Source organism: Corvus kubaryi, unplaced genomic scaffold (assembly GCF_017639235.1).
Source record: "Corvus kubaryi isolate FWS band 111438036 unplaced genomic scaffold, C.kubaryi_AGA036_p1.0 37396, whole genome shotgun sequence".
In the NCBI taxonomy this organism is placed as follows: domain Eukaryota; kingdom Metazoa; phylum Chordata; class Aves; order Passeriformes; family Corvidae; genus Corvus; species Corvus kubaryi.
In genome coordinates this window covers 30,569,857-30,594,157 of record NW_024581135.1, presented here as the reverse complement: position 1 = coordinate 30,594,157, position 24,301 = coordinate 30,569,857, and the positions used below count along the sequence as shown (strand labels likewise).

The following is a 24,301-nucleotide window of genomic DNA, read 5'->3' as shown; positions in this document are numbered from 1 at the left end:
GGAGAAATTCAGTTGGTGTTCCTCAGACTCTCAGACTTGGAGTTTGTCACTTCCTGAATAACTACATTTCAGCAGCTTATTTGCTGATTTAGAATACATCCCAGGAATAATAATTTTAAGATATCCTTGTCCCCATTACCAACATAATGAAAGCCACTTCTCAACACGTGGTAAATTCTTCAAAGGAGTGTCTGCTAATAAGTGCTAAAGACTAATTAATTAAAATCAGAAACTTTCCTCATGCTGTATGAATAAATTTTGCATCTCTCACCCCAGGCTATCTTTAATACAGTGTTACTAATAGCAGATACTCAAACTAATATCCATTCCTCAAGTGGCTTTTAAACTGCTTTATAAAGACAGATATAAAACAATGAGGAGGAGGTGATAATACATACTTGAGTATGTAACTGTGTGAATTAAAAGTCCAACCAAAAGTTATCCATCCAAATGCCTTGTACTGTAAGCTCCTTGGAAAAAGAAACGCCTGTGCTTTATTTCATCTCGTGATGAACAGTACATAAATAATTGCTACAGCCCCTAACAGATGGGACTTTGGGTTTGACAAACTGCACTGTGAATCAGCAGTAGGATCAAGGACAGACTCGAAGTCTGTCCCCTGGATGAACTTGCTGAGCCACTGCTCTACTTTTACCACTACCTCTCTTGACCAATGCCTTAAAATGCTGAATTATTTAACATTATGTATATAGTTTTTTAATAGTCAGACACTTCCATTTAGAGATATTCTGGACACGGGGGAAAGCAAGTCTTTGTTTTCTATGCAAACAGCTGTTCTTGATTTTGAGTCTTAAAGCACTGTGTAGCTGGCTCAACCAGCTCTGTGGCAACACTAAGCCTGGACACAGTGATACACGTACTCAGTACTGTCAGTGTTTAATGTGAAATGGTGAAACCAGGTGGATAAATAGTGTTAGGGAACTAAGATCGCACAAAGGAAACAACATGGCTCTTGTGCTTTGGAACAATAATAAATTCTGGCCACACAGAAGTCCAATAAGCAAAACCTATGGGAATCTGGGAAGTTTTCTCTCAGGTGTTGCTGTACCCACTTGTAGTGATCTCCAAAGAAGCACCACAGTAGTGAATTTCTGTATTATTATGTTTGAGAAGTGTTTTTGGTGTGCATGCTTACCTGCTCGAACCCCTTCGTAGAAGTCATGGCCTTTCTGAAAGATCATAAAAAAAAAAGTTGTAACATGACATTCTATTTATCCCATCTTTCCCTATCCCACTTCTGCTTGAAATGCAAGTTCTCAAGATTCAGTTAAATCCCACTTGTACTGTTCTTTTCTAGGCCTACTTTGTCTTTACTTATTAAAGAGCTCTGTTATCTTCTTGCTTAAATGCAGCCACATCTCTTAGAATCAGTCTGTCAGCCTGTAGCTGATCAGGCACTTTGGCACAGTCCACGTTCTCTCTCTGTGTAACATCTCAGATCTTTTTCTAAAGAGCTTCACATGATAGGTCTAAGGTGTGTAGTATCAGGAATTCTTCTGAGAAAGGCTAGTCTTCAGGAATTGTGCTGTATTCTGCATACTTGGAACACTTTGCAGTTAAATGGAATCCTGTAAACATCCACTTCTTTTTTGATAAAGGTAAATGTAACAAATCCCTAAGCATGCTTCATTAGTAATGGAGCCACAGTGCTAGTTTTAGTCAGGCATTAGAACATATCAGAAATAGACAGATTTTCACTTCTTTAAGTATTTACTTTAACCATTGCAAATCATTTAATCGGACCTATAAAAACCTTATTTTAAAATGTGACACAACTAATAATAAGGATACCATGGGGAGCCCTGCAAGGCATTTGTTCACATAATTCAGTTAGCAGCTCTGTTCCACTGGAAGGATCCCTTTCTCATATGCTATCCAAGTACTCAGCACTTAGTACAAATAGCACTAAAATCCCTTGCTGTGATAAATTTTTTTATAGACAACACTCTTGAAAGGCAGTGATAAACAACTATTTGCACCCTGCTGCTGGGAATTAAGGCACTGAGGACTAAGTAATTTAAATAGAAAACCCATTCAAGAACACCAGTTTTAAAATTACAATCCAAATATGAAACTATCTATATATTAATGTTTTCATACTTTTTTAACAGAAGTCTTCTACATTTCCATCTGACCATCATTAATGTAGTGTCCTTTGCATTCCATATAATAACATGAAACTGGAAAAAAGTGACAGCCTCACAAACTCAAAAAGATGATATTGAAAATTAAAACCTATACATTATAAACCCTTGATGTAATCTACATAAAATTTTTAGCCTCTGATAAACTGCTCCCCCTCTGTGGCTGGAGAGAAAGAGAAGAGGCTCAGCTGTTGCTTACCATGCATGCTTGGCTCAGTCTGTATTCCATCCTGAGTACCTCTTGTAAGCTCATGGAAGCTCCTTCTCTGAGCTGTCTGAGAGTCAGCTTTAAAGATGTAGGTGACATCTTATTAATAGTCTGGGGAAGACATTAACATTATTTTTATTTTCTTCAATTTGGACACATTTTCAAGTCTGTCTTTTGTGCAATTTAAACTTTGTGAAGTCAATGATGGCTCTCTTCTCCCTCAGCTCCCTTTGTGACACCTATTCCTCCTGCTCCCTCCCACCAGGCTGTCACATTAAATGAACTTCCCTTCATAAACTTTGATCAGCAAGATCTCTGGGATGTGTGCCATCACTTGTGGAAAGCCTACAACTCCTAAGGTCCCATTATTTAAGATCAAATTACTACTAGCCAGAGAAATTAATGAAAGACATTTTCAAGAATAATCTTTTGCTAAGTGAAGGCAAGTGTTACAAGCAATTATACTTTGTTTCTGAATATCATATATATGTAGTCTGAATTGCTCTTAGATGTACTGATATTGTAGCTGATATTAGTATTGCTCAGCATTTAAGTTTTATTTGGTACAATAGAGTAATAAGGTAATAATAGAGAGAGTGGCAACAAACTTCAGGTAGTTGCTTTATCATTACTGGCGAAGACCAAATGATACACAAAGAAAACAGAAAGAAAATGTTACATTAAATCAAACATATTTATCCAGGATTCTTGTCTGGGATCAACAGATACTGAAGTAATTTAGCCCTACATTACTCTGCTGATAGGAAGCTTGGAGGTCTTGCCTTACTTTTGACAGAAGTACAGGCTATAAATATTGTGCCACAGACAGGATTTGTTTAAGGCACACGAACAAATGCTGTAAATTTGGCTCTCAGGAGTATCCTTTGATGAACAGCATGCCAGTAAACAGTAGGATAAAGTGGGGAGAAAGACAAAAACCTAATTAAGAAAACAGAACTGAGCTTTAAAGATTCATGGATTTTGGGGAAAAGGAGCTAAATCTTACTGTTGCTTATCATTGTTTTCTTATTCGAAACAAGATCCTCCTTCCTCTGTAAACCCAAATAAAAGCTCTGGATCATTCACAGTACAATAGACATTTCCTGATAATTAGGACATTTTTACCACTATTAAAAAGCAGCAGATGGTAAGATTTGCCTCTTTACATTATTTTCATTGCAGACATTAGGCTCCTTACCACAGACTGAAATGGCAAGTTTCCAGTCATCAACAGCAACATTTTTTCTAGCTCCCAATTACTCTTCATCCCTCCAGACACCAGCTGATACAGCAGTGACCCATTTTGCCTAGTTAAGCTGGAAAACATGTGATTGCTATACAAGCAGGAGTCTGTCGAATTGGGCCTTCAAAGCACTGGTTCTGTCATTCTGTTATGTAGGAACCCAGAGTGCCGAGAATATTTCTCTGCCTGTTTTTAAGGGTTCTTACCCCCCTGAACAACACTGTTTTAACCTCCAACCTTGGAAAAAATTACCAACAATCAGACAAGAACTAGAAAATACAGTGGTGTGAATTAGGTGATAGACTACTATGTAAGATTGTCACAGGGTGAAAAATCTAGAGGTTTTGGTCTTCTCTTTGTAGTAAATAGCTAAGAGTAAAAAATATCAAAATGGGATTGTTGTGTTCTCTAAAACTTCTCCTTCTTCTACTACTCCATGTTCTGCAGTAAAAGTAGTTTGGAATGACTGGATAGAGAATTCCGCAGTTCCTGCCCGTGTTACTGAGTAATTGGTAGGAAAATGAAAATAATGTACGTTTTTAGTAACTATTGGTTAAAATATCTTTAAAAGGCTGTGTAAATCTTGATAATTAGAGAGACTTCTCTCCTGCTTTCTGTGCTCTATGCTGTACCTGGGTCACACTGGTGGCTCTGTTCCTCTGATAAGACTTAATAAACAACTATCCGGCAGCATTGAAACTCCAGGAAAAGTCTTGCTTTATCTTTGAAACTCCTTGCAAGGACTTTTAAAATTCTCTCCCATCAGGAGGGATTTGATTTATGGCACAGTTCAGTGTCATGTTACTTGCATGTAACCACTGTGCTTGAGAGAGAAGCTGGCAAAGAAAGAGCCAACACTGGCTCTAAGTGCCAACAGTTCCTGAGTTCTGATCAAGCTCTCAAACAATGAGCTGCCTTTCAGCAGATTAAGAAATCTGCTGTACCTCTAAATACATCACTCTGTAGGTCTCAGATGGGTGGCAGCTCTTAACTAGACCCCTTGTTTCCTGTAAGATGCTATTGCTGGCCTTACCTTTCAGCTGGACCTTTCCCCTTTTGAGTTTTACATTCTGCCAGTTAGATTAGGAAGTCTTTGCTCAGACCAGGTTAAATGGTATGCATGGTACAGTCAGGTGGTTCCAGGGATGAAATGGTAATGGCAAGTTCTTTCTGGTCAAAGCAAGCATTGGAATGGGGAAGATCTCAAAACAGCACTTAAGGCAGCTGCTAGATCCACTAGACTGGTTATCTTGGCATATCAATGAGGCTGAAGGTGGAGGAGGTAGTGACATAAATCAAGCTGGAGGAAGAGGAACATGGCAGGAAAACGGGTAGGTGTAATTGCAGAAAAATGAGTCACCAGTGTACCTATAAATACATCTCTGTACAAAGAGGAGGAGACTGGTGCTAGGGAACAAGCCTGAAAGGGAGACAGGATAGGCTGGAGTGGGGAGTACTAAAATGCAAAGAAGTCTTTTAGAAGTATTTGACATCTATTCCAGTACCTTTCAAACCATCTTGATTTTGACACAATGATCCCAAAAGCTCTGAGCTGAATTTGCAGCAGACTGAACACCAATAAAATACTATCAGAAGGTGATTGAATTAAGCGGCGCTGACACAGTGGAGTCCCTTACAAGAGTACAAGAGGGAATCGTGATTTTCTTTCACTTAAAAACCCAAAAACGTCTCAGAGGTTCAGTGCATCACTCCCCTTGCAACAGATGAAGACACCCATCACTTACTTTCTGAGGTATCAATGCATTTGGTCAACTACAGGGAACAATGGTCCTGGAGGAGCTTTGACAATGTATGAGGAGTATCTAGCCAAAGCCACACAGGAAAGCTGCCTAAGGACAGAACATCACCCTCACTGGTCTGTTAGAACAGTTTCAGAATGCTGCTTTGAATTCAACATTACCAAGCTTCATTCCTGTAATCTACCTCACCCATTTGCTGCACACACATTAAAGTTTCAGGAGCTATTATGTGCATCCTTGCCTGACCAGTAGATCGGGACAACGTGTCCTGTAATTCTTAGTCTGCAGTGTCCTGCACACTACATTGGCACTCATTCAGTAACAATGAAGGATTTTAAACCATTAAGTGTCAGTGCTCAGAAGGTGCACTGTCCTGCCAAAAAAGCTCTAAGAAAGCATTACGTGAAAACCAAGTCAAGTATCTGATGCTTTTCAGGTTTTGACCCTACATGTTTACTTCATCCCATTAGAAATGGTACACCTGCCACTCAGATTAAAGCTTTTTGGCTCATGTAAATCCTGAAAACAAAGCAGTGAAGTTAAAGGTTTGGAAACTACTGAGTTCAAAGTTCTCTAGCTTTCTACCTGTTTGTAACTGCATTCAAAATGTGGTAGAAATCATGAAGTCATTCTCAAGCAGAATTTTAATGAATTTATATTCTTCTTCATGCAGTATTTCAGTATCAGATATGCGACAGCCTGCAAAGCAGGAATGTTTTGAAAGTAAAAAGCAGGAGTACTGTAGGTCAAAGAGAACAGGATACTTGGGATAGCATGGCTCACAGCGTACTTGGATTATGGCACAACTAGGAGTTCCATTTTATTAACACTAAAAGGTATCTGTTGATCCAAGGTACAAGCTAGATGTACCAAATTAGGATATTTGTATTAAACTTTCAGTTTGGGCTTATTCCATAAGTCTTCTTATACATATAATAAATATAGAGGTAAACAAGGGGAATAAGATAGACATTGCTGTTACTGAATCAGCTGATACAGTATATATCAGTTGAATTTGCTGTTGTTCCTGTACCTGGACACTAAAGTGAAACCTTGGTTTCACACTCTTGCCTAATCCTACTGCTTAGCACAGTACATCTGCTGTCAGAAACTCTTCTGAAACTTGAGTATTTGTTCACACTAGCAAGTCTTGCATCTGCTAGAAAATGTGGGATTTGTTTCATGGGGTTTTTCCCACGAATTTCTGCATGGACCGAAGCAAGTCATACTAACACATTATTATCTCTTGAACAGAACAGACAATTGTTCTGAAACTTTGGTCAACTCCAAGGATGTTCACTTATGAATCACATGAAAGAAAAAAGTTGTTATAAAGTCCTATTAAAGACATGAGAGAACTGAAGAAGCAACAAAATAGCCTTTTTTCTTTTTTGTTCAGGAATTTTAAAAATCAGTTACACAAAGTTGGAACTTTGAAGTAGATGACCTAGTTTTAAGTTCTAAATTAAAACTGTTAAACAAATGTACTATCATAAACAATATGGATAAAGAACCAATAATTCTTGGTTGTTTTCAACATCCACTGAACCTAATCAATAAAATACAAACAGATAAAATTTGTGTTCTGGCTCCAGAGTACATCTGACTGCTTTATTCAATGAAACTTGAATACTAGGGGGAAAAAATGAGCTTTCCATTTTATTCTATTTCACTTTTATAAGAGCTATGCTAAACTTCTTGCAAGGTACTAGATGTACTGGTTGGCACAAAGATAATCTTAAAACTTCCTTTCTCAAAAACTGTCTGATAGTTCCAGTGACAATGTGTTACATTTTTTTTTTAAAAGTGACAGGATGCCTAATGTGAACACTACCTTATAAAATTCCTTCTGCTCATATCAAAGTCAGACATGATGGATGTTTTACTATGAAAGGAGGATTTCTTCTGTGAGCTGTAACTAAAGTTAAAATGACCCTTTTGTTGAGAAATGCTTCAGTTCTATCCAGCTGTAGTATTTCACTAGCTCCAAACCAAACTTTTACAAGGCACCTGAACAAAGATACTTCAAAGGAAAAAAGAAAATATAGACATCATTTATAAATGAATGTGAGTTGCTTCTTGCTTTTGAGGCTGAAGTATGAATTATGTGTGTAGCATTGCTATACGTTTTTTGAGTAGTGACTACATCCAACTCTCAGAAATGCATTAAAAAGATAAAAAAAAACTTCGTGATTATAAATTTTTTGCTGTTTACCCAAATGAGATATCTGGAATTGAAGAAAAACAACAACACTGTTTTGGCACTGTTTTCTTCCAAGTTTTGCCAATAAAATAAGAAGCTATAAAGGGAACACTTGTTCCCAACAACCCCCCGACTGTGGGGACAGGAAGAGAAAGGGGGGCTTGGTTTTACATTAGATTACAGTTTTATGCACTATAAGATGGTGCTCACATTGTGTGATTTTAGAGGAATACCCTTGTCTGAGTAGAACTACTGAGAATCCCTCAGGACTATGTGTGAGAAGCTGAGGCTCTCAGTCCAAAGTCCTACAGGGTGACTAAATTTTCCCTATGATAATAAACCATAAAACCAGACTTAAAATCTCTAACAAAAATGACATAGAAGACTTTACCTCAAGCTGCTTCATGGCAAAAGGAGAACCATCTTGCTTTAATTTTTTAACAATTTCTTCCATACTGTTTGCTGAAAAAATACTAAAAGAAAAAAAATTAGTTAACAAGCTGCTTCAGTTTCCCCCTTACCTTTGAAGGGTTGATAACACTGACATTAGAAGCAGGGCATAACCAGCTGATTTGGCTTTTCTTAGCAATGTCTTCCATGTTGTTCAATTCACTAACAAACTGGTATTTATCTTTGAACTTCAATTACTGCCATCAGTCTCAGCTGTGTTTTTATAACATATCAAATCTTTAGCTATCAGTTCCATTCTACTGGTTTGGTGTCAGTATCTTTTATCTCTAAATGTAGTTATTGCCATCCTTCTTCCACAGTTTTAGCTCTTTCTTATCACTCCCACTTATTTCTCCTTCCCTTTCTGATACACAGAAGTTTCAAGCTATCATAGAAATGGCCTTAACCCAATGAGTACTATAAATGTGTTGGGTAACATTTCCTGCTCAACTTAACAGTTACTCTCACAAATTCCCATCCAATATCTACAGAAAATGTAAATTTTAATGTGCCATAGGCTATGAATCAGGCCACTATGCCTAAGTATTCAATGTACTGATGAGTGAAATATTTAATGAGCTTCAGCTAAAGCTCCCTAGAAACAAAATGTTACTTAAACTTGCAGGTCATTTCTCTCACCTTATCTGTGAAATACTGTTACTAGATTTAACTTCATGTTCTCTACCCACAAGAATAAAAAATTTAAAAAGACTGCTGAATACCTGTTAATCTTCTCCATATGTTCATCAAGTACAAACTCCTTTTCTTGATCAACTGTGCACTATTTAAAAAGCAAATACGTATTTTACTTGGTTATTTTAGACTTAAAAGTGTACCAGTACCAAAAAATTTCAGTGACTTGTGTTACAGAAATATCGTATCATAAATGAACACTTAATATTCATAAGACAGTGCCATTTTTAATGAATTACAATTTTGCAGTGTGTATATATGAACTTGTCACTTTATCCTGTGAATGTTAAAGATGTTGCCTCATACTGCAGTGCTTGCTCTGAGATACTTTGTATGCATATTTGTCTGGGTGGTTATCTTGTACACAAGTAATTCTGATTATTCTATCAAAACACTTCTGTGCAATACACTAAGAAAGTCAGTGTAGATAAATCTACTCAAAAACCTGAGATTGTTTTTTAAAAAAAAAACCCTTTCCTTTTCTTTAAAAATATACAGGCCTATGTTTAGGCTTTTTTAATGACCAAAAAAAAAAGCATTTCTCTTCCTTTTCTATGTCATTTAAAAAAATTTATTTAGACAAAGTGTGTGATAGATCCATCGGCCTTCTGTGGGAAGGCTGTCAAATGTTTCACATCTTCTGGCATTAAGGGGTTTGGGACATAAGCAGATGTTTCAGGAACAGCAGCTGAAGCTGAAAAAGGTTCCCTGGCATTTCAGCTCTGATAACTAAAAATACACAGTTTCCGTTTCCATTCAGTGTCATCTTGTAAAGCAGGATACTGCAACATATAATCACTCCCATTTCATAGCGTTCTGTTTTGTCAAAAAAATCAGTACTATGATGTAAATTAGTTTATCCCATTAATTTTTCTAGTTAATCTTATTTATGAACTTAGTAATTACAAAACAGAAATAACAAGAGTAAACACAGCACATTTTAAAGCCGAACAACAGCAGAGTAATTGACTGAATAACACTGAATACTGGTTTGACTCTAGAAGTTTTCTTTCTTTTGAAAGAGAACTGCAATGCACATCAAAACAGTTAAAACAGCCACTGATTGTAAAAGAAAAACCTTTTATTTTCATGCCCATTGTTACATGGGGCTAACACAAGTTTTATGGATAGAGTGCAAAGAGTTTGGAAATTCATTATTTTCAACCATAAGAAAAGATAATCAGTAGCATGGATAAAAAAACGTCTACATATATTTAACAATTTTGCTTGATTTCAGTGATTTCAGGTTACCTTCATGTGGTAGGAGTTCAATAAATCTGCAATTTTTTCTTTTGAAGGGGATTTCAGTGCTATCAGGTCTTTCTCCAAGGCAGGTAGCTATTAAAAATGAGATTTAATTACAAATAAGTAAAACAAAGCATACTACTTGCGCTATTACTATGGTAATAGTAGGACATAAGTATATAAACATCCCCTCATCCTCCCCAAATTTCTGATAGACCTTAAAGGAGTACAAAGCAAACACCACCAGGAGACAGAGTTCATTTGCTAGTGTTGAACCAGCCAAATTTAATTATGTCTGCAGTGACCAGCAAAGAACTGCTTCCCAAGCAGCCCCCCAATGCAAGTTAAGCCAGGCTGCACCAGTCTGAGAGGAAAGAACACATTAATGGGGTGTTACCTTGACTGCAACCTTTGCAGTTGTATAAATCTCTAGTTTCATACACTGTTGTCTAAATTGTACATTTTTAAAGCCACTTTCATAATGCTGAGTAGATCGTGTCCTTCCAACAGTGGAATTGCAAAAACAGCACCATTTGCTCCTTTCTTCAAGCAAAGCTGTCACCAGCTGGCAAGTGTTAGAAGGACAGCTTGAGAGTGTCTCACCATCCCTGTTTGCAGGGCATGGCCAGCTAATATAAGTGCACCTCTGCAGACACTCGTGTTGGTAACAGTATATTGGGGTGCTGAAACCCCAAACCTGTCACTGTGGCTGTGGGCTGTGCCCTGGCCAGCACTGTTGGCACCTTACCTTTTCGGATTCTACAAAATGCGTAGCGATGCCAGCTTTTAGCACGTCTCTTCCTTTCAGCCTACATCCTGTTAGTGCGAGGTAATAGCCAATCTTTCCTGAGAGCCTTGGCAAGAAATACCCTCCACCTACATCAGGAAAAAGGCCTGTAATAAACAACACAAAACAAAAGTGAAGGGAGAAGATCTTGTACTAATCACCACTAGCAGCAATTTTTTCTTGTCTCACTTTCATCTCCCTCACATAAGCACAGAAACCTTGCCCAAATTTCTTCTTGACTTGTCTCGACATTTCTGGCATCAAAACCCTTCCTAAAACCAAACTCTTGAACACTTTCCAAACTTCATCCTTTCTACTGGCACATACTTTACAAACATATACCAAACAAAAATATTTAAGCTATTTGCCAACAACTCGAGACAATTTTAGGTGCTTGAAAAATCAAGTGTGTTCTCAGCTAAGAAAGAGAAGTGACACAAAGAATTATGAAATAATTTGTGCAAACTCAACCTGGATGCTGCTGTTTCACTGAAATCTTTTATTATGATAAAAATATCAAACACTGATGAAGCGCCTCTTGCGCAGCTTAGTTTGAACCAATTTTGGGGTTGAGAATTCAATAATAGATCAACAGCATTGCCAGGGTCTTCCTGAAGGTGGAGGCACAAGATGCTGACTTAGTACTTGGCTCTTTGACAGAACTGTGACTAAGCTGAAATTAAAAAAAAATATTAAACTCCAGTTTAGTAACTGTCTTGTATATTTTTTTAAATCTACAGATTAGGGTAATTTTTTAAAAATTCAAAGCTGTGAATAGGATTTAAAATACTTTAAAAAGTTGTAATTACAAAGTATCTACCTTCTGTTCTATACATTGATCACCAACAAAATAAATTCAGACATGTTTTGTAACATACTTAAATTTGAGAAAACTTTGGCTTAGCTGTATTGATTTCAGAAATCTGAGTGCACAGAAGCAGGGTCCAGTTACTAGTTTGAAATCATGCCAATGGTGCATTCATGGAACTGAAAGTCTTTTAAAGAAATTAAAGGTGTGCTGCGTTTTTTTCACTTCCAGAGAATAAATGAATCATGGAAACAAATGAAAAAGAATATAAATGAGCAATAAGAAACTCCTAAGACACATGCCAAAGAAGAGATACTAACTGGGAAAATTCACATGTACATAAGGAGTTTAAATGGGATTCTGATAGAAGATGGTAGTTTTTCACTCACAATTAATTGCTTTTGTTCACAGAAGAGTCAATGTATGTATTATAGAAAGACCCTATTCCAAATATTTTGAGACATGGGAAATTAGTGGTCCCTGAACAGTCCTCCCCCTCAGATGGAATAAGGGGAGGTTTCTTTCAGACAGCTGCTCTTCAGTGTTTCCCTCTTAATAATATCTAACCCATCTCAGGTTCCCCTTTGGTTCCCTCTTGGTCTTCTTTTTGTTCTGCTGCTTCTAATACATCAAAAAGCTGGTTTTAGGAGTCACTTCCTATCAGCTACAGCTGTAGTATTCTATTCCCACTGATGGGTGTGCTGTCATTAACTGATTTATTCCTCATCCCCCAGGCTACTGAGACATAAAACTCTCCTCCTGAAATGCTGAATGCCTTGCTGATACCCTTTAAAAGCCCTAAGCTGTATTAACTCCAATTCATCACTTACCTTCTTTTTCATCTATACTCACATTCTCAAATAGTCTATTCTACATTATACCTTCTCAGCTTGAGCCATCATAACATTGATGCCAAGACTTCTATTTAGTTTTATGTTTCTATTCATCTGTCTCCCCTTGGATATCCTTCTACTGCAAAAAAAAACCCCACCCAACCTCATTTCAAAGTAAAACTTGTCTTAAAAATGCCCTCCAAAGCAAAAAGGTAATTATATTATTCTCTCCCTCCACCGGAACAATAACAATATTTTTTGCTTTTTGCTGTAAAATAATACTTATGCTGGACTACTGTTTTCCCCACGCTCCAGCACATTTCCAGAGGAAAAACATCTTTCTATTGGGATCCATAGTGCCCCCTTCCACTCCCCATACACAGGGAATTCAGTTCTAAATAAACTGTGAAGTTGATTAGCCTAAGTTGTTTTAGAGGCAAATAAAGCTAAATTGAATGAAGGTTTCTTTAATTAAGGAATTTACAAACAGGATTAGTGAAGGTCTACCTAATCCACTTGAAAATTACTTGGTTGCATAGTCTGCTATAGCTTCTACTGTATCCTTTTCAGTATTCCTGTCTTCCTTTTTCTCTTATAATTTTACTTCTCTTGTCCATGTTCTACATATTGCTCCTAATTCTCTCAGTAACACTTCCCGTATGTTTCTCTTTGCTACTGGGGTTCTCTTAATGTATTTCATACTTGATTTTTGGTTTTTTTGTTAGCATTTAGCAATCATTTCTCAATTTCCTACTGAAGTAAGAGAAGAGCTGTGTTACTGCTGGGCTGCCCAGGCCATAAGCCTATGCCTGTACTGCTGACTTGCAGTCTGTGCTCTGACACAGGAGCAACATGCTCTGCTGTAATCCCAAAGGTGCAACTCTGCATTTGCCAAGCATAAGAAAGGCAGTGCTGCTATGTTTTACCTTGTCTGGCACAAGGGGTTGGGAATTTATTAGTATTGACTTACAGAAAGCTAAAAACTTAGCAGGGATATACAAGAAAGTATCCATTATTAGTGTAACACCACCTCAAAGCCCACACATTATACTTTCATGGTTTGTTCTCCCCACCAGTGGTTTTTCCATACCCTCCTACTTCTGTGCTGATTTCTAGTGCTTTATCTTATCTACGTCAAACTCCACAGTCTAAAACTGCCTTTTCTTTCCATTTGCTAAGTGGCATATTTATCAATATCCTTTTATTTATGGTGGTGTACAAGTGCAGAGTAACTGTGTGAAAATGGAGCCACTGAATGAATGCTTTGTTTTCATTTCCCAGCAAAGGTGTCATGCCTACTGAAATAAGTGAGCACACGAAAAAAACAATTAATACAGTATCTAGAGAGCTCGACATTTTAAACACACCCCACAGAGATCAAAACAGCTAAGCCTTTAAATCCAAACAGATTTCAGTGGTTTTACTTCTAAGTGATCCTAAAAGCAGTTTAATTACTTTCTTTCCTAAGCAAGTTCCAAGCTTTTCCTTCACATCTTCACAGTCTATTTTTGTTTAAATACGTCCTTGTCACCACAAGAAATCTGTGTAAAGTACGTAGTTTTTGTTAATATAAAACTACTCACATCTTTACCTTTGAAGAAGAAAGTGAAGATACTTTTATTATTAGAATAATTTCACATGCCAATGAACCTCTATGTTTAGTTAAAAAATACAAATACAAATTGTTTACTTCAAATTATTTTCATATACAACAACTGATTATAAACTTCAGAGTTTTAGAAAACTCATGCTGTATTAAAGCTTAAGTTTAGTTTACTAAGTTTTTCTTCAGCAAAAAAAACTCCCAGACCTTAGAGGGCTGAAATAGCTTTTGGCTTTTTTATCCCAACTTTACTCGTTCAGAAAAATTACATTACATTTATCAGCTAGCAGGAATTGCTCTAATATTTTTTCAGGAGTTAAAATGATAACGAGCTTGCTTATATTTGGGTGGTTTATTATGCTTTATTGTGCTTGACAGCTGCATCAGGAGATCACTTCAATCTGATTTTTCTTGAGCCATACCTGTATCTTTATGTAGCTTAGAAGCTCTGTAGCTCTACATTTTCTTTTGTACCTCTCAGAATTAACAAAGAAACTGTAGGATCAAACATTAGAAAACACATGGTACATGTTCTATTTAAAAGAAAAAAAGGCGACGCTGAAGACATTGTGATCTTGCCTAGACACAATCTGTGCATGATTTTAATGGGTCTACATTATTAATCTACAAGAAAAGCTGGAATTCCAAAATCTGTCTCATTAACATTGCAGAGCAGCTTGTAGTACACCCAGTTTGACACATATCGAGTTCCCACGGTAAAGCTGGCATACCTGCACTGGGAGCTTCAGACTTTACCTGCCTTCATCTGTAGCAAGACTTGGTTCCTTTTTAAAAAGAAGTTTTATCCTGTCAGACTTTGTGTCAATCTACACAGTTAAGAGCTTCAATGATCAACTCCCAGAATACAGGTAAGTTTCTAATAATTTAATAGAAAATACTTTTCATATACAGTCATCTCTAATTCCCTTTTAAAATTCTTTCCCTACCACCAAAGCATTCAAAGATATTTCACCCTGGTTACACAAACAGTGAAACCCTAAACATGTTAACTTGTGATAATCTGTTAACACACTTACCTATTGCTGTTTCTGGCATGGCAAAAAGAGTCTTTTCTGTAGCAACTCGAAAATGTCCATGGACTGAGACGCCAACTCCCTACACAGGCAAAGGACACAGTTATAAAATTACTGGTAAAAATAATCATGACCACAATCCTATGTAACATACCTCTTGCTTTGCTCTACAACGTAAGTAGCATTAGATTTACCATGTCCATCTCAACAAAATATTAGAAGACCTTTTATGGTTCAAACACTAATAAAGCCTCATATTACCTTCATGATTTGGCTGAAATAGCATTCTATGCTTTGAATGATGGGTGAGTCATACAGAGAATAACTTCAAAAATCCACAAGTGACCCTGTTATCTCCACTACTAGGGGAGTTGACATCCTTTTGCTAATGTTACTCCATCTATAATTTTTGCACGTACTTCAAATTACCAACCAAAAAAAAGCCAATCCTTTTGGAAAATACATAAATTTCACAAAGCTGTCATCCTAATACTTTCAAAAGAAATAATAATTAACTATTCTTCTAATGTGATAATTACCTACATTATAAACACAGAAGTATTTCAAGCAGAAAAAGCCTTCAGCATTATTGATTGAAATTCAAAATACATGAAAGAAACTCACTTTTTATCCTGGGCACTTGTGTTCACCAAATCATTAATGGAATTTACATTTCTAAGTATCTAGCACTCTTCTCTAGCAGCCTGTTCTGATGAAACATTTCCCTCAAAAGCAGAAGAGTTTCTGTGTTGTCTACACCATATTTTCTGATTTAGGTAGTGAGCAGCAACAAGGCCCAATATAAAAAAAAAAAAAAAATTAACTTAGCACAAAATAAATTTAATTTAGATAAATCTTCAAGAGGCAAACTGACAAGTAAAACCAAAAATGGTTATCTGAAAAAGTTACTACTACTTAGTAATAGTATTTGAAGAAATACAAGAATATTTAGATTATAGGGCACAACCACAACACACATATTGAGGTCTCACTTCTCAAAGCTTACCTACATGATATTTGTCAATAGAAATGTGTGTTTGATCCTATGTGGAGACAAAACCCTCTGCTGAATACTTCACAAGAAGTTATTTCATACAAATATTCTCTCTCTCTTCCTTTTCACTGTTTCAGTTTACTTCCATTCCTCACTGTTAATTTTCCCTTTGCTCAGTCCTTCCAGCCATCCCTTTTTTATGTTAAAACTAAAATATCTCAAAAATCATTGGCCAGAAGTAGTCAGTGTCTGACTACTTAAATACAAGACATTTTAAATAACATTTTTAATTGTTTAAATACTAGAAAAATGGCACTTTACCCACTAAGGCTATTAGTCTTCACAAATATCTTCACAATATTTCATACTTCCCATAAAAAACAGTGGGATTAATTGGGTGATATTCCCTTGGACGACCAGTATGTATTTGACAGGTTTTAAAGATGAGAATAGAACTTATTTTCCTTTTGCTTATCTACAAAGACCTTTGATTGGGGTTTACATCAAAATTTTTGAAAAGTTATCTCAATTTCATATAAATTCAATTTCCTTTACATCCTTCCCTGGCCTGTCTTACAATTCTGCCCAACAAGAAATTAATTGTCACTGGTTATTCCATTAGGGTGATACACAACTAAACCTGAAAATATTTTCAAGTTTCTTCTGTGAAATGACTCTCTGCCACTCTTGGGTTTTAATAGAGATGTATGAAGTTTTTAAGATTCCAGTTTAATTTCATAGGGTAACTGATTATCAAACTTGATTTTATATTCAGGGACTAAGCCAAATGTATTCACATGAAGAACTGCTCTTCCAAGGAGGCAAATGGGATTTGAGCAAACATCTGAATCTTATTTGCACAAACCTTATGTCTCGTCCCTTATCTGTCCTTTCGCCCTTTCTCTGAGCACTGGTCAGATCTCATCTGAGCAGCAGCAAGAGCAATGGGCCTGTATTTAGTTCTCCTGAAAATGCAAAGCTGCATGTAAAGCTATGTTCACTCCTAAAACAGTTTCAGAACTCTTAAATGAAATGTAAATGTGACTTCATCACTTTCAACTTTTTAAATGTCATAATAGCATATTTTCACTGCATTAAGTAAAGCCTGCTGTTACTTTTAGGCATGTTCAGCAATAACTATGAGCTTTTTTATAAAGATAATGAAATAAAAATCATGTCCATTTTGGTCCTTCTTACACTTAAATTCATATTTTCTAATCCTATATCTAAAATACAAATACCATCTATCTCAAAGTATTTTTTCTGGTTTGCTTTCTAGACAATCAGAATTTTGTTTAAGGACTCCAATTTTTAGCCTGAGTATTAAGTAACAAAGATTTGAGTGTGAATTTCATGAAGGGAGCTTCTCTTCCAACCTCGTTCCTTTTTTAGAGTGATAAAAATAAATGTCAAGTTTTAATCATAGAAAGTTGAAAGATGTAATTTTCTTTTGAAAGAAGTAATTAAATCAGATTTCACTTTCTCAAGTGCTTAAGCCATAATTGGATTTGTTTTCTAGATAGCCTTCGAGTTTTATATCATAGATAACAGCCTTATTTCAGATGTATATTTAAAAGACTAAAACTTTATTTTCTTTTTATTTATTATAAGGAAAGTGGTGCAAATACGTTCTTACTTCTTTGAAGATCATTTCTAAATAATCCAATATTAAAATAAAATTTGGAGAGAAAAATTAATTAATGGTACAAATCCCAGTAACTTCTTTACTGGTGTTCATATGCTTTTGTTTGTTTATTTGTAACTTCCCAAACAGTTAACAGATCACTGCATGTGTTTAACCTTCTAGAGCTAATACAGAGGACAGATACTCATTAGTTTAATAATATCCTGTGTAAAGAACAAACCAGTCAGAAGTCTAAATGCATTCCTCCTTAATTTCTAGATTTTCTGATTTTATTTTGTTTTAATTTAGCTGAAATCTTACATAGCTAGAGTCCCCCCTATCTTCAATTGGACTGTGTTCACTTCACCAGGTACTTCCAGCATTTACACATACAAGTCTTAACACTATAATATCTTTATTAAAATACACTATATATTGCTGTCAGAGTTCCGCTTTTCATTATCTTACATACTAAAGCTAATGTCTTCCTTCAAACTTTTCCAAGGTAATACACTCCCGTGGTCAATCAGGCTTTTACTGGCTGGAAACGTTTTTCCACTGACACCTGAGTGTTTGAATTTTGTAAAGGATACTTAAAGAATCAGGCTAGAAGTTAAGGAGAATAAAGAAATTAATGAGCAACCAACTTAAACTCCTGGGCTGATTTGGCTGAGGTAGTTTTCTTCAGAGTAGCTTCTTCCTAGCATGGGGGCTGTGTTCTGTCTTCACTGAAAGCAGTGCTGATAATATAGAAATGTTTTTGTTAATACTGAGCAGCATTTGCACAGGGTCAAGGCCTTTTCTGAGTCTCACCCCACCCAACCAGTGACGGGGCTAGTGGTACCAAGGAGATGGGAGGCCAGGACAGCTGACCCCAACTGACCCAAGGGATATTCCATATCATATGGCATCATGCTCAGCACATGAAGTGGGGGGAAAAAAGGAGGCAGAGGGAACATCTGGAGTAATGGCGTTTGTCTTCCCAGGTCACCATTACGTGTGATGGCTGGAGATGGCTGGACACCTGCCTGTCCATGGGAAGTACTGAACGAATTCCTCGTTTTGCTTTGTTTGTGTGTGTGGCTGTTGCTTCACCTGTTAAAGTGTGTTTATCTCAGCCCATGAGGTTTCTCACTTTTACACTTCTGATTCTCTCCCAATTGTCCTGGCCCACGAGTGAGTGAGGTAGTGGCTGGGCAGGCCTTAGCTGCCAGCTGGGGTTAAACCATGGCAACTCTCCTTCTGTAGGGTTTATATATGAATCAAAAATATAGATAAGAGCAGAAATGAGGGTCTGACAATGTATTACTGGAGATAGGCTATCAAGGGGTTTGGTTACAAATTACAGATTTATTACTACATGGATATTAGAGCATTAATCTTAAAAACAGTGTTAGAACTCAACTCAGTCTCAGTGTACCTCAGGGAGGAATGTAATTTTATAGGCAGTTCAGTCTGAATTCATCAACAAGCTTACAAAAAAGAATGTAGAGTATCTGAATTTTTTTTCCCATACAAGACTGCCTACTCAGTGCTGTATTTCAAAAATCATTATGTGGCTGTGTATAGAAACTTTATCATTGATCTCCATTTTGTTTCTCATGATAAATACAGAACCTTATTACAAATTATTTTTCTAATGAAAAACCAGGTGACCGATAGATGAAGAAATGAAATACAGCTACTGTGAATCTTTTGTGTCCCGAAGGCTGTATTATCTTAAATTGAGAATGACCCACATTTAGTAAATGAGAGAATTTATCACATCTGGGAAAGTTATTCAGAAACTGAGGGCCATCACAACAGGGAAAAATACAGAGCAAAATAAATACTCCCTTTCTGAATGACATACCTAAGCATCTGCTCACATACAGAAAAGCAGACCTGTGTCACAGCAAAACCATACATCACACTTGGCTATTTACTAAATAATCCATCCCAGACTGTAAGGAATGCGTAGGCAAGACAACAAAAGAAACATAAATAGAAAAGGCCTTCAGGAATGTTGCTTGTGTCACCTTCACCAGGCTGGTAAATAATTTTTAGCTGTTTGACTAAGCACTGTTATGATAATACCAATATTGACTGCAGTAAAAGACCTATTGTAACAGCTCCCATCTAGTGACTACACTTTTTACATTTTTAACTGCATGAGAATAGCTTCTGGTAGAGCTAGAACCAAAAAGAAATGTAGCAATCAATTGAGCATAACACAACAAAGGGCAAATATGTCTGCATACAAATGAGTAAAAATAGCCAAGGTGCAGCAAAAATGTTTTCAGATTGGAACTGATTCAGGAAGCAGCAGGAGCTTATAGCTACAGTGTATCAAAAATCAGGGATGTAAGAGCATTACCCCCTGCATCCAGGCACAATGAATCTTAAATTGAATCAAAATTAATCTTCATTCATCATTAATGTTATGGCCTACTCCAAAGAGTATAATTCATTTTCATCTGTAGATACTAACAGACAAGATGACAAAATGAACCTGAGCAATGCAGCATGACAGATCAATCTGGACTTAGAATATCACTTCCTTTGGCTGTTGACATATAAATCAACTCTATACAGGTATTTTAAAAATATCTTTAAAAACAGTGGGTAATGTGAAATTTTTCAGTAATTTAGTGTGGTAATTTAAAACGTAAAATATTAATATGATATAATTTAAATATAAAATATTAATTTTCATATACTGATTATGTATTAGAGAGTCTCAGTCCAAATTGCTACAGACACATAGAAGCAGAACGAGCTGACAGGAGACAGATTATCTGTAGTAATATCTGATGTCTTGGTCTTGTTCTTCTGACCCCTAAGTATTTAAACAAATTGATCCAACTACATGAATAGCAATCATTTAGGTCAGGTTCTTCTTACAGGAAAACTTAGGGAAAAAAACACATAGGCCATTCTATGCACCAATGCTGCTGCAGTGAGTGACCTTTATCAACCAAATTTAGACTGACTTTCTAAAAGCCCAGGTTTGGTTTTTCTACTGCCAGCCCAAGCTTTCAGTGATCACTAACAATTTTTACTACGGTAGCTATCATAATCTGCACAAATTTTTAAGGGCACAAGACTTGTACTGCAACAGAAGGAAAAGAGAAGATGTAAGAAGACCTAGATCTGAAAAGCCTACAGCTTTTAATTAGTAACAAGGTCAACTTTTTCTAGTTTTACATTTGAAAGTATTCTTTTTATCCCAATTTGGTTTCTTTATACATTAACTGGCCATGTGTATTCAGAAGAAGATAGCAAGTGTGGCTTTTTGATTGGTTCTAAAATTCTGGAAGAAGCTCTCCCTTTGTCCTTCTGTATCACCTAAAAATGTAGCTACTGCAAGAGATTTCTATGTCCAGCTCATCACATCCTAATGTCTGCAGGGAGGGCAGGCAAGTGGGAGGTAATGTGTTTCAGCAACGTGCATCAGTGCACAACTGAGCTTTCAGGCTTTATCTTAGAATTGAAGAAACACTTCTTGTTCTTGAAGACAGGTATGTGCATCAGAACTTCATTTAAATGGTGGCACAGTTATTTGGGATAACAGGAGTGAATCCAGAGGATTTTTGTAATGATGCTCTCTTTCTCCGAAAAAAGTGCTTAGAAAGTATAAGACTGATTAAAAGTCTTACAACTCAAGAAGAACATGAGCACTCAAATTCTTCAGGAATTGAGGAAAATGAGCAGAAATATGGAAGGACAGGGAAGCAGGCAAAGATAATTCCCTTTAGAACTTTTATTCCTTGATCTATAATAAAGGGAAGGAGAAGGAAATAATGAGCTAACTCTCAATATGAGGCTAGGCATGTATACGAAGGCCTAGAATTAGAGAAAAATAGTGGGACTTTTAGCACACCAAGAGTCTGGTGTTAAATGGAAAGAACAAATCTGTGCAGAAGCCAGCAAAAATCTCAGCCATTGTAGAGTTAGGAGAGGGAGAGAAAAGGAGTTTTACTTACTGTACCAGTACTGAGCTATAATTTAAAATAGTTGTATTCAAGACAGTGCTTTATGATAAGCCCTTTGGGGAATAACATCACGTGCAAACCATTGAGCATTCAGTGGTTACATTTTGTTGATGTGAAGAGCTGCTGACATTCTAGTCCGATTAGCCACAAAATGAAGAGCACCATTTATCCCTGGGATCATACACCAGAGCCAAGCAGGCAGAGCAGCGTGGCCAGATGGCAGAGAGACTGGAACAGCAGCAAGGAGTGAACCCTTTCTTAGGATTGCCTCAGCATTGTTTTCAACAACCCATATTTCAGAAGATAAGTGGTGCACAAGGCAATCTCACAACAATTTGTTTGTACTTGCAAAATCTGTATTCTATTTCACCGTAGAAGCTGCCTTCAGCTTTGAAGCACTGGCAACAAAACAGGCCACAAGCTTCTCTGTGGTACACAGGCACGAGGGAGGGGGAGAGGGGGACAGGCAGGGAGAGGATTGGAAAGCAGCTTATCTAGGTTTAGTATGACAATTACTTTTACTTCAGGGCAGATTGTAGAGTGTGAATTAAAACAAAACCGAAGACGCTCCAGAGCATGATGGCTGACAAGAGGCATGACATACTTACAAAAAGAAAGAAAAAGAATAAGAATCAGGAGAAGTCCCAAGAAGTACTGACATTTCTAGGTTCCAGTCTCCTAGCTTTAAAAAGGGTTAAAGGGGTAATAATGTCCACTACAGTAGAGAAGTACTATGTAAAATCATAATTTTTCATGAGCTTTCTATGATGTGCAATAAAATTTGCACCCCAAATTAAACCAGAATGAATAGCTTTGCTCTGTGGGCAATATCCACTTGCAAATGCACAATCCTGTAATTAAACATTGTATCACAAGTGGGCAAAAAAGTGAGATTTTATAGATACGGTTAATCCTAATGTTTCGTAGTTTTTGAATGTTAGTCTCAAATGCTGCTATCTACACTTCTGAGTAAAAGTTACATGCACACAACTTACATGAACAGATATATGTTGGTAGTGAAAGGAACATTCCTAAAGAGTTACAGCTGCACAATCTGGATAAAAATGGGACAGGATAAGGACAGCTATTGGTCAACTCCAGCTCCTTTGTGTACTAAAATTCTATTGACTAAAATGGTAACATACAAGCTGCTTATGACATCACTACCAATTTACTTGAGAACAAATATTAATGTAGTAAGAATTGTTGACCAAATCCTACTAAAGTGTAAGTGTAGACGTCTGTAACTATTGGTAGATACCCCATCAGGTCCTGGGATCTGATTTACAAGGAAAAGTAGATTCCTCTAACAATGTCAGCATCTGGAATGTTTTGCTGAAAATTAAATGGCAGCAATGTGAAAAAGAACTAAAACTGAATATTAGGTACTGAGTTCACTCTTCTACTACAACACAGGTGCAGTAATCCTGATTCTGTATTCCAGAAGTGAAGATGCACAGGTAGATGCACAATAGAATGAGTATTTCCAAACTATGGAGTAGGTTCAGGAATTTGGCTGCATGTGTTTCCCTGGAACACCTGCATTATCCCTTGATTAAAATGACATCACTCATTAAGCAGCATTCTGAAAAAGCTTCATGTTTTGAACTGCAGTGTTTGTGATGCTTTCCCATCCACAGCATAGTTTCCTTTCACAAACAAGCAAGGGAAGCACAGCCTAGATGATACCCCTGGGAAATGGAGGGCACCATCCTCTGAAACAATTTTAAGAGTTACCAGCAGTTTGCAATAAAACTGAGAGGGCACCCCAGCTGAGGTCATGCAGAAGCCAATCATTAATGAAATTTTATTTGACAGCTATATTACCTGCTTGGATGATGAAGTAACAAGAATTTCTATAAGTCACAGTTTACTTTTGGGGAAGGCAAACACTTTGAAGGGCAAGATTCAAAACTATCTCACTTTGGAGAAACTAACAAAATGAAAATAACTACACTCAGGAAGGCATAATCAAATGCAGAGATGATAAGTATGCTTTCCATGGAATAAATGACTGGATGTTTTTCACAGGTTTACAGCAACCGTGAAATTAGTACAAATAAGGCAATGCTGTTGTGAAAAGAACTACTGAAGGTATCACACTACAGCACAGTCTGCACCAAGGCAGCCAAGGGCTGCGGTTGGAACACGCAGCCTAGATTCAGTACATCTGGGCAGCCTCATCAGCCTAGTGCCACCTGATATGGCACTCAGGTGTCTTGAAACTCAGAGAAAAGGAGTACTTTTTTTCCTTTGTAGTCTTTGAAGAAAAGAGTAGCTCTGCAAAACTGTCTCTTTGACAAATGAGTTCAGTTTAAGGAAGAAGATTTAAAATTGGTAAAAGGTAAGCAATAAAAGAATGGACTGTGATGGAAGTCTATGTTAGGCAAAGAGGAAAGAGGTGAGAGTAGAAGTTTTGCAAAGAACTAGAAGTGGTGGCCTACTAGGACTGGATGCTTTCAAAACTCCTATTTACATGGACTATTTGTGACAGGATATCTCTGTAATAAAGGGAGGATAATTATTCTGCTCTACTTGGTACTGATGAATCCTCCAGCTGAAATATGGTCTGGTCTCTGGCAATGAACTGTAAAGTACACAAATGGGAGAGATTCCAGAGGATTGCAAGAAGACTAAGAGACTTAATCTATAGGAAAGGCTGAATTGCTATCCTTAT

General features: G+C 36.8%; 1 protein-coding gene across 2 annotated transcripts in view; it reads right to left on the bottom strand.

Annotated features, from left to right (window-relative positions):
* The window catches only part of HIBCH (3-hydroxyisobutyryl-CoA hydrolase), a 41,526-nt gene that overhangs the window by 5,734 nt on the left and 11,491 nt on the right, over positions 1–24,301 (bottom strand). For both annotated transcript variants that reach the window (XM_042040703.1, XM_042040705.1), the window contains exons 7-13: positions 15,036–15,114; positions 10,716–10,861; positions 9,974–10,060; positions 8,752–8,810; positions 7,971–8,052; positions 2,365–2,484; positions 1,157–1,190 (exon numbers count right to left, since the gene is read on the bottom strand). In XM_042040703.1, the coding sequence (XP_041896637.1) occupies positions 1,157–1,190; positions 2,365–2,484; positions 7,971–8,052; positions 8,752–8,810; positions 9,974–10,060; positions 10,716–10,861; positions 15,036–15,114 (607 nt within the window). The remainder of the gene's footprint in view (positions 1–1,156; positions 1,191–2,364; positions 2,485–7,970; positions 8,053–8,751; positions 8,811–9,973; positions 10,061–10,715; positions 10,862–15,035; positions 15,115–24,301) is intronic.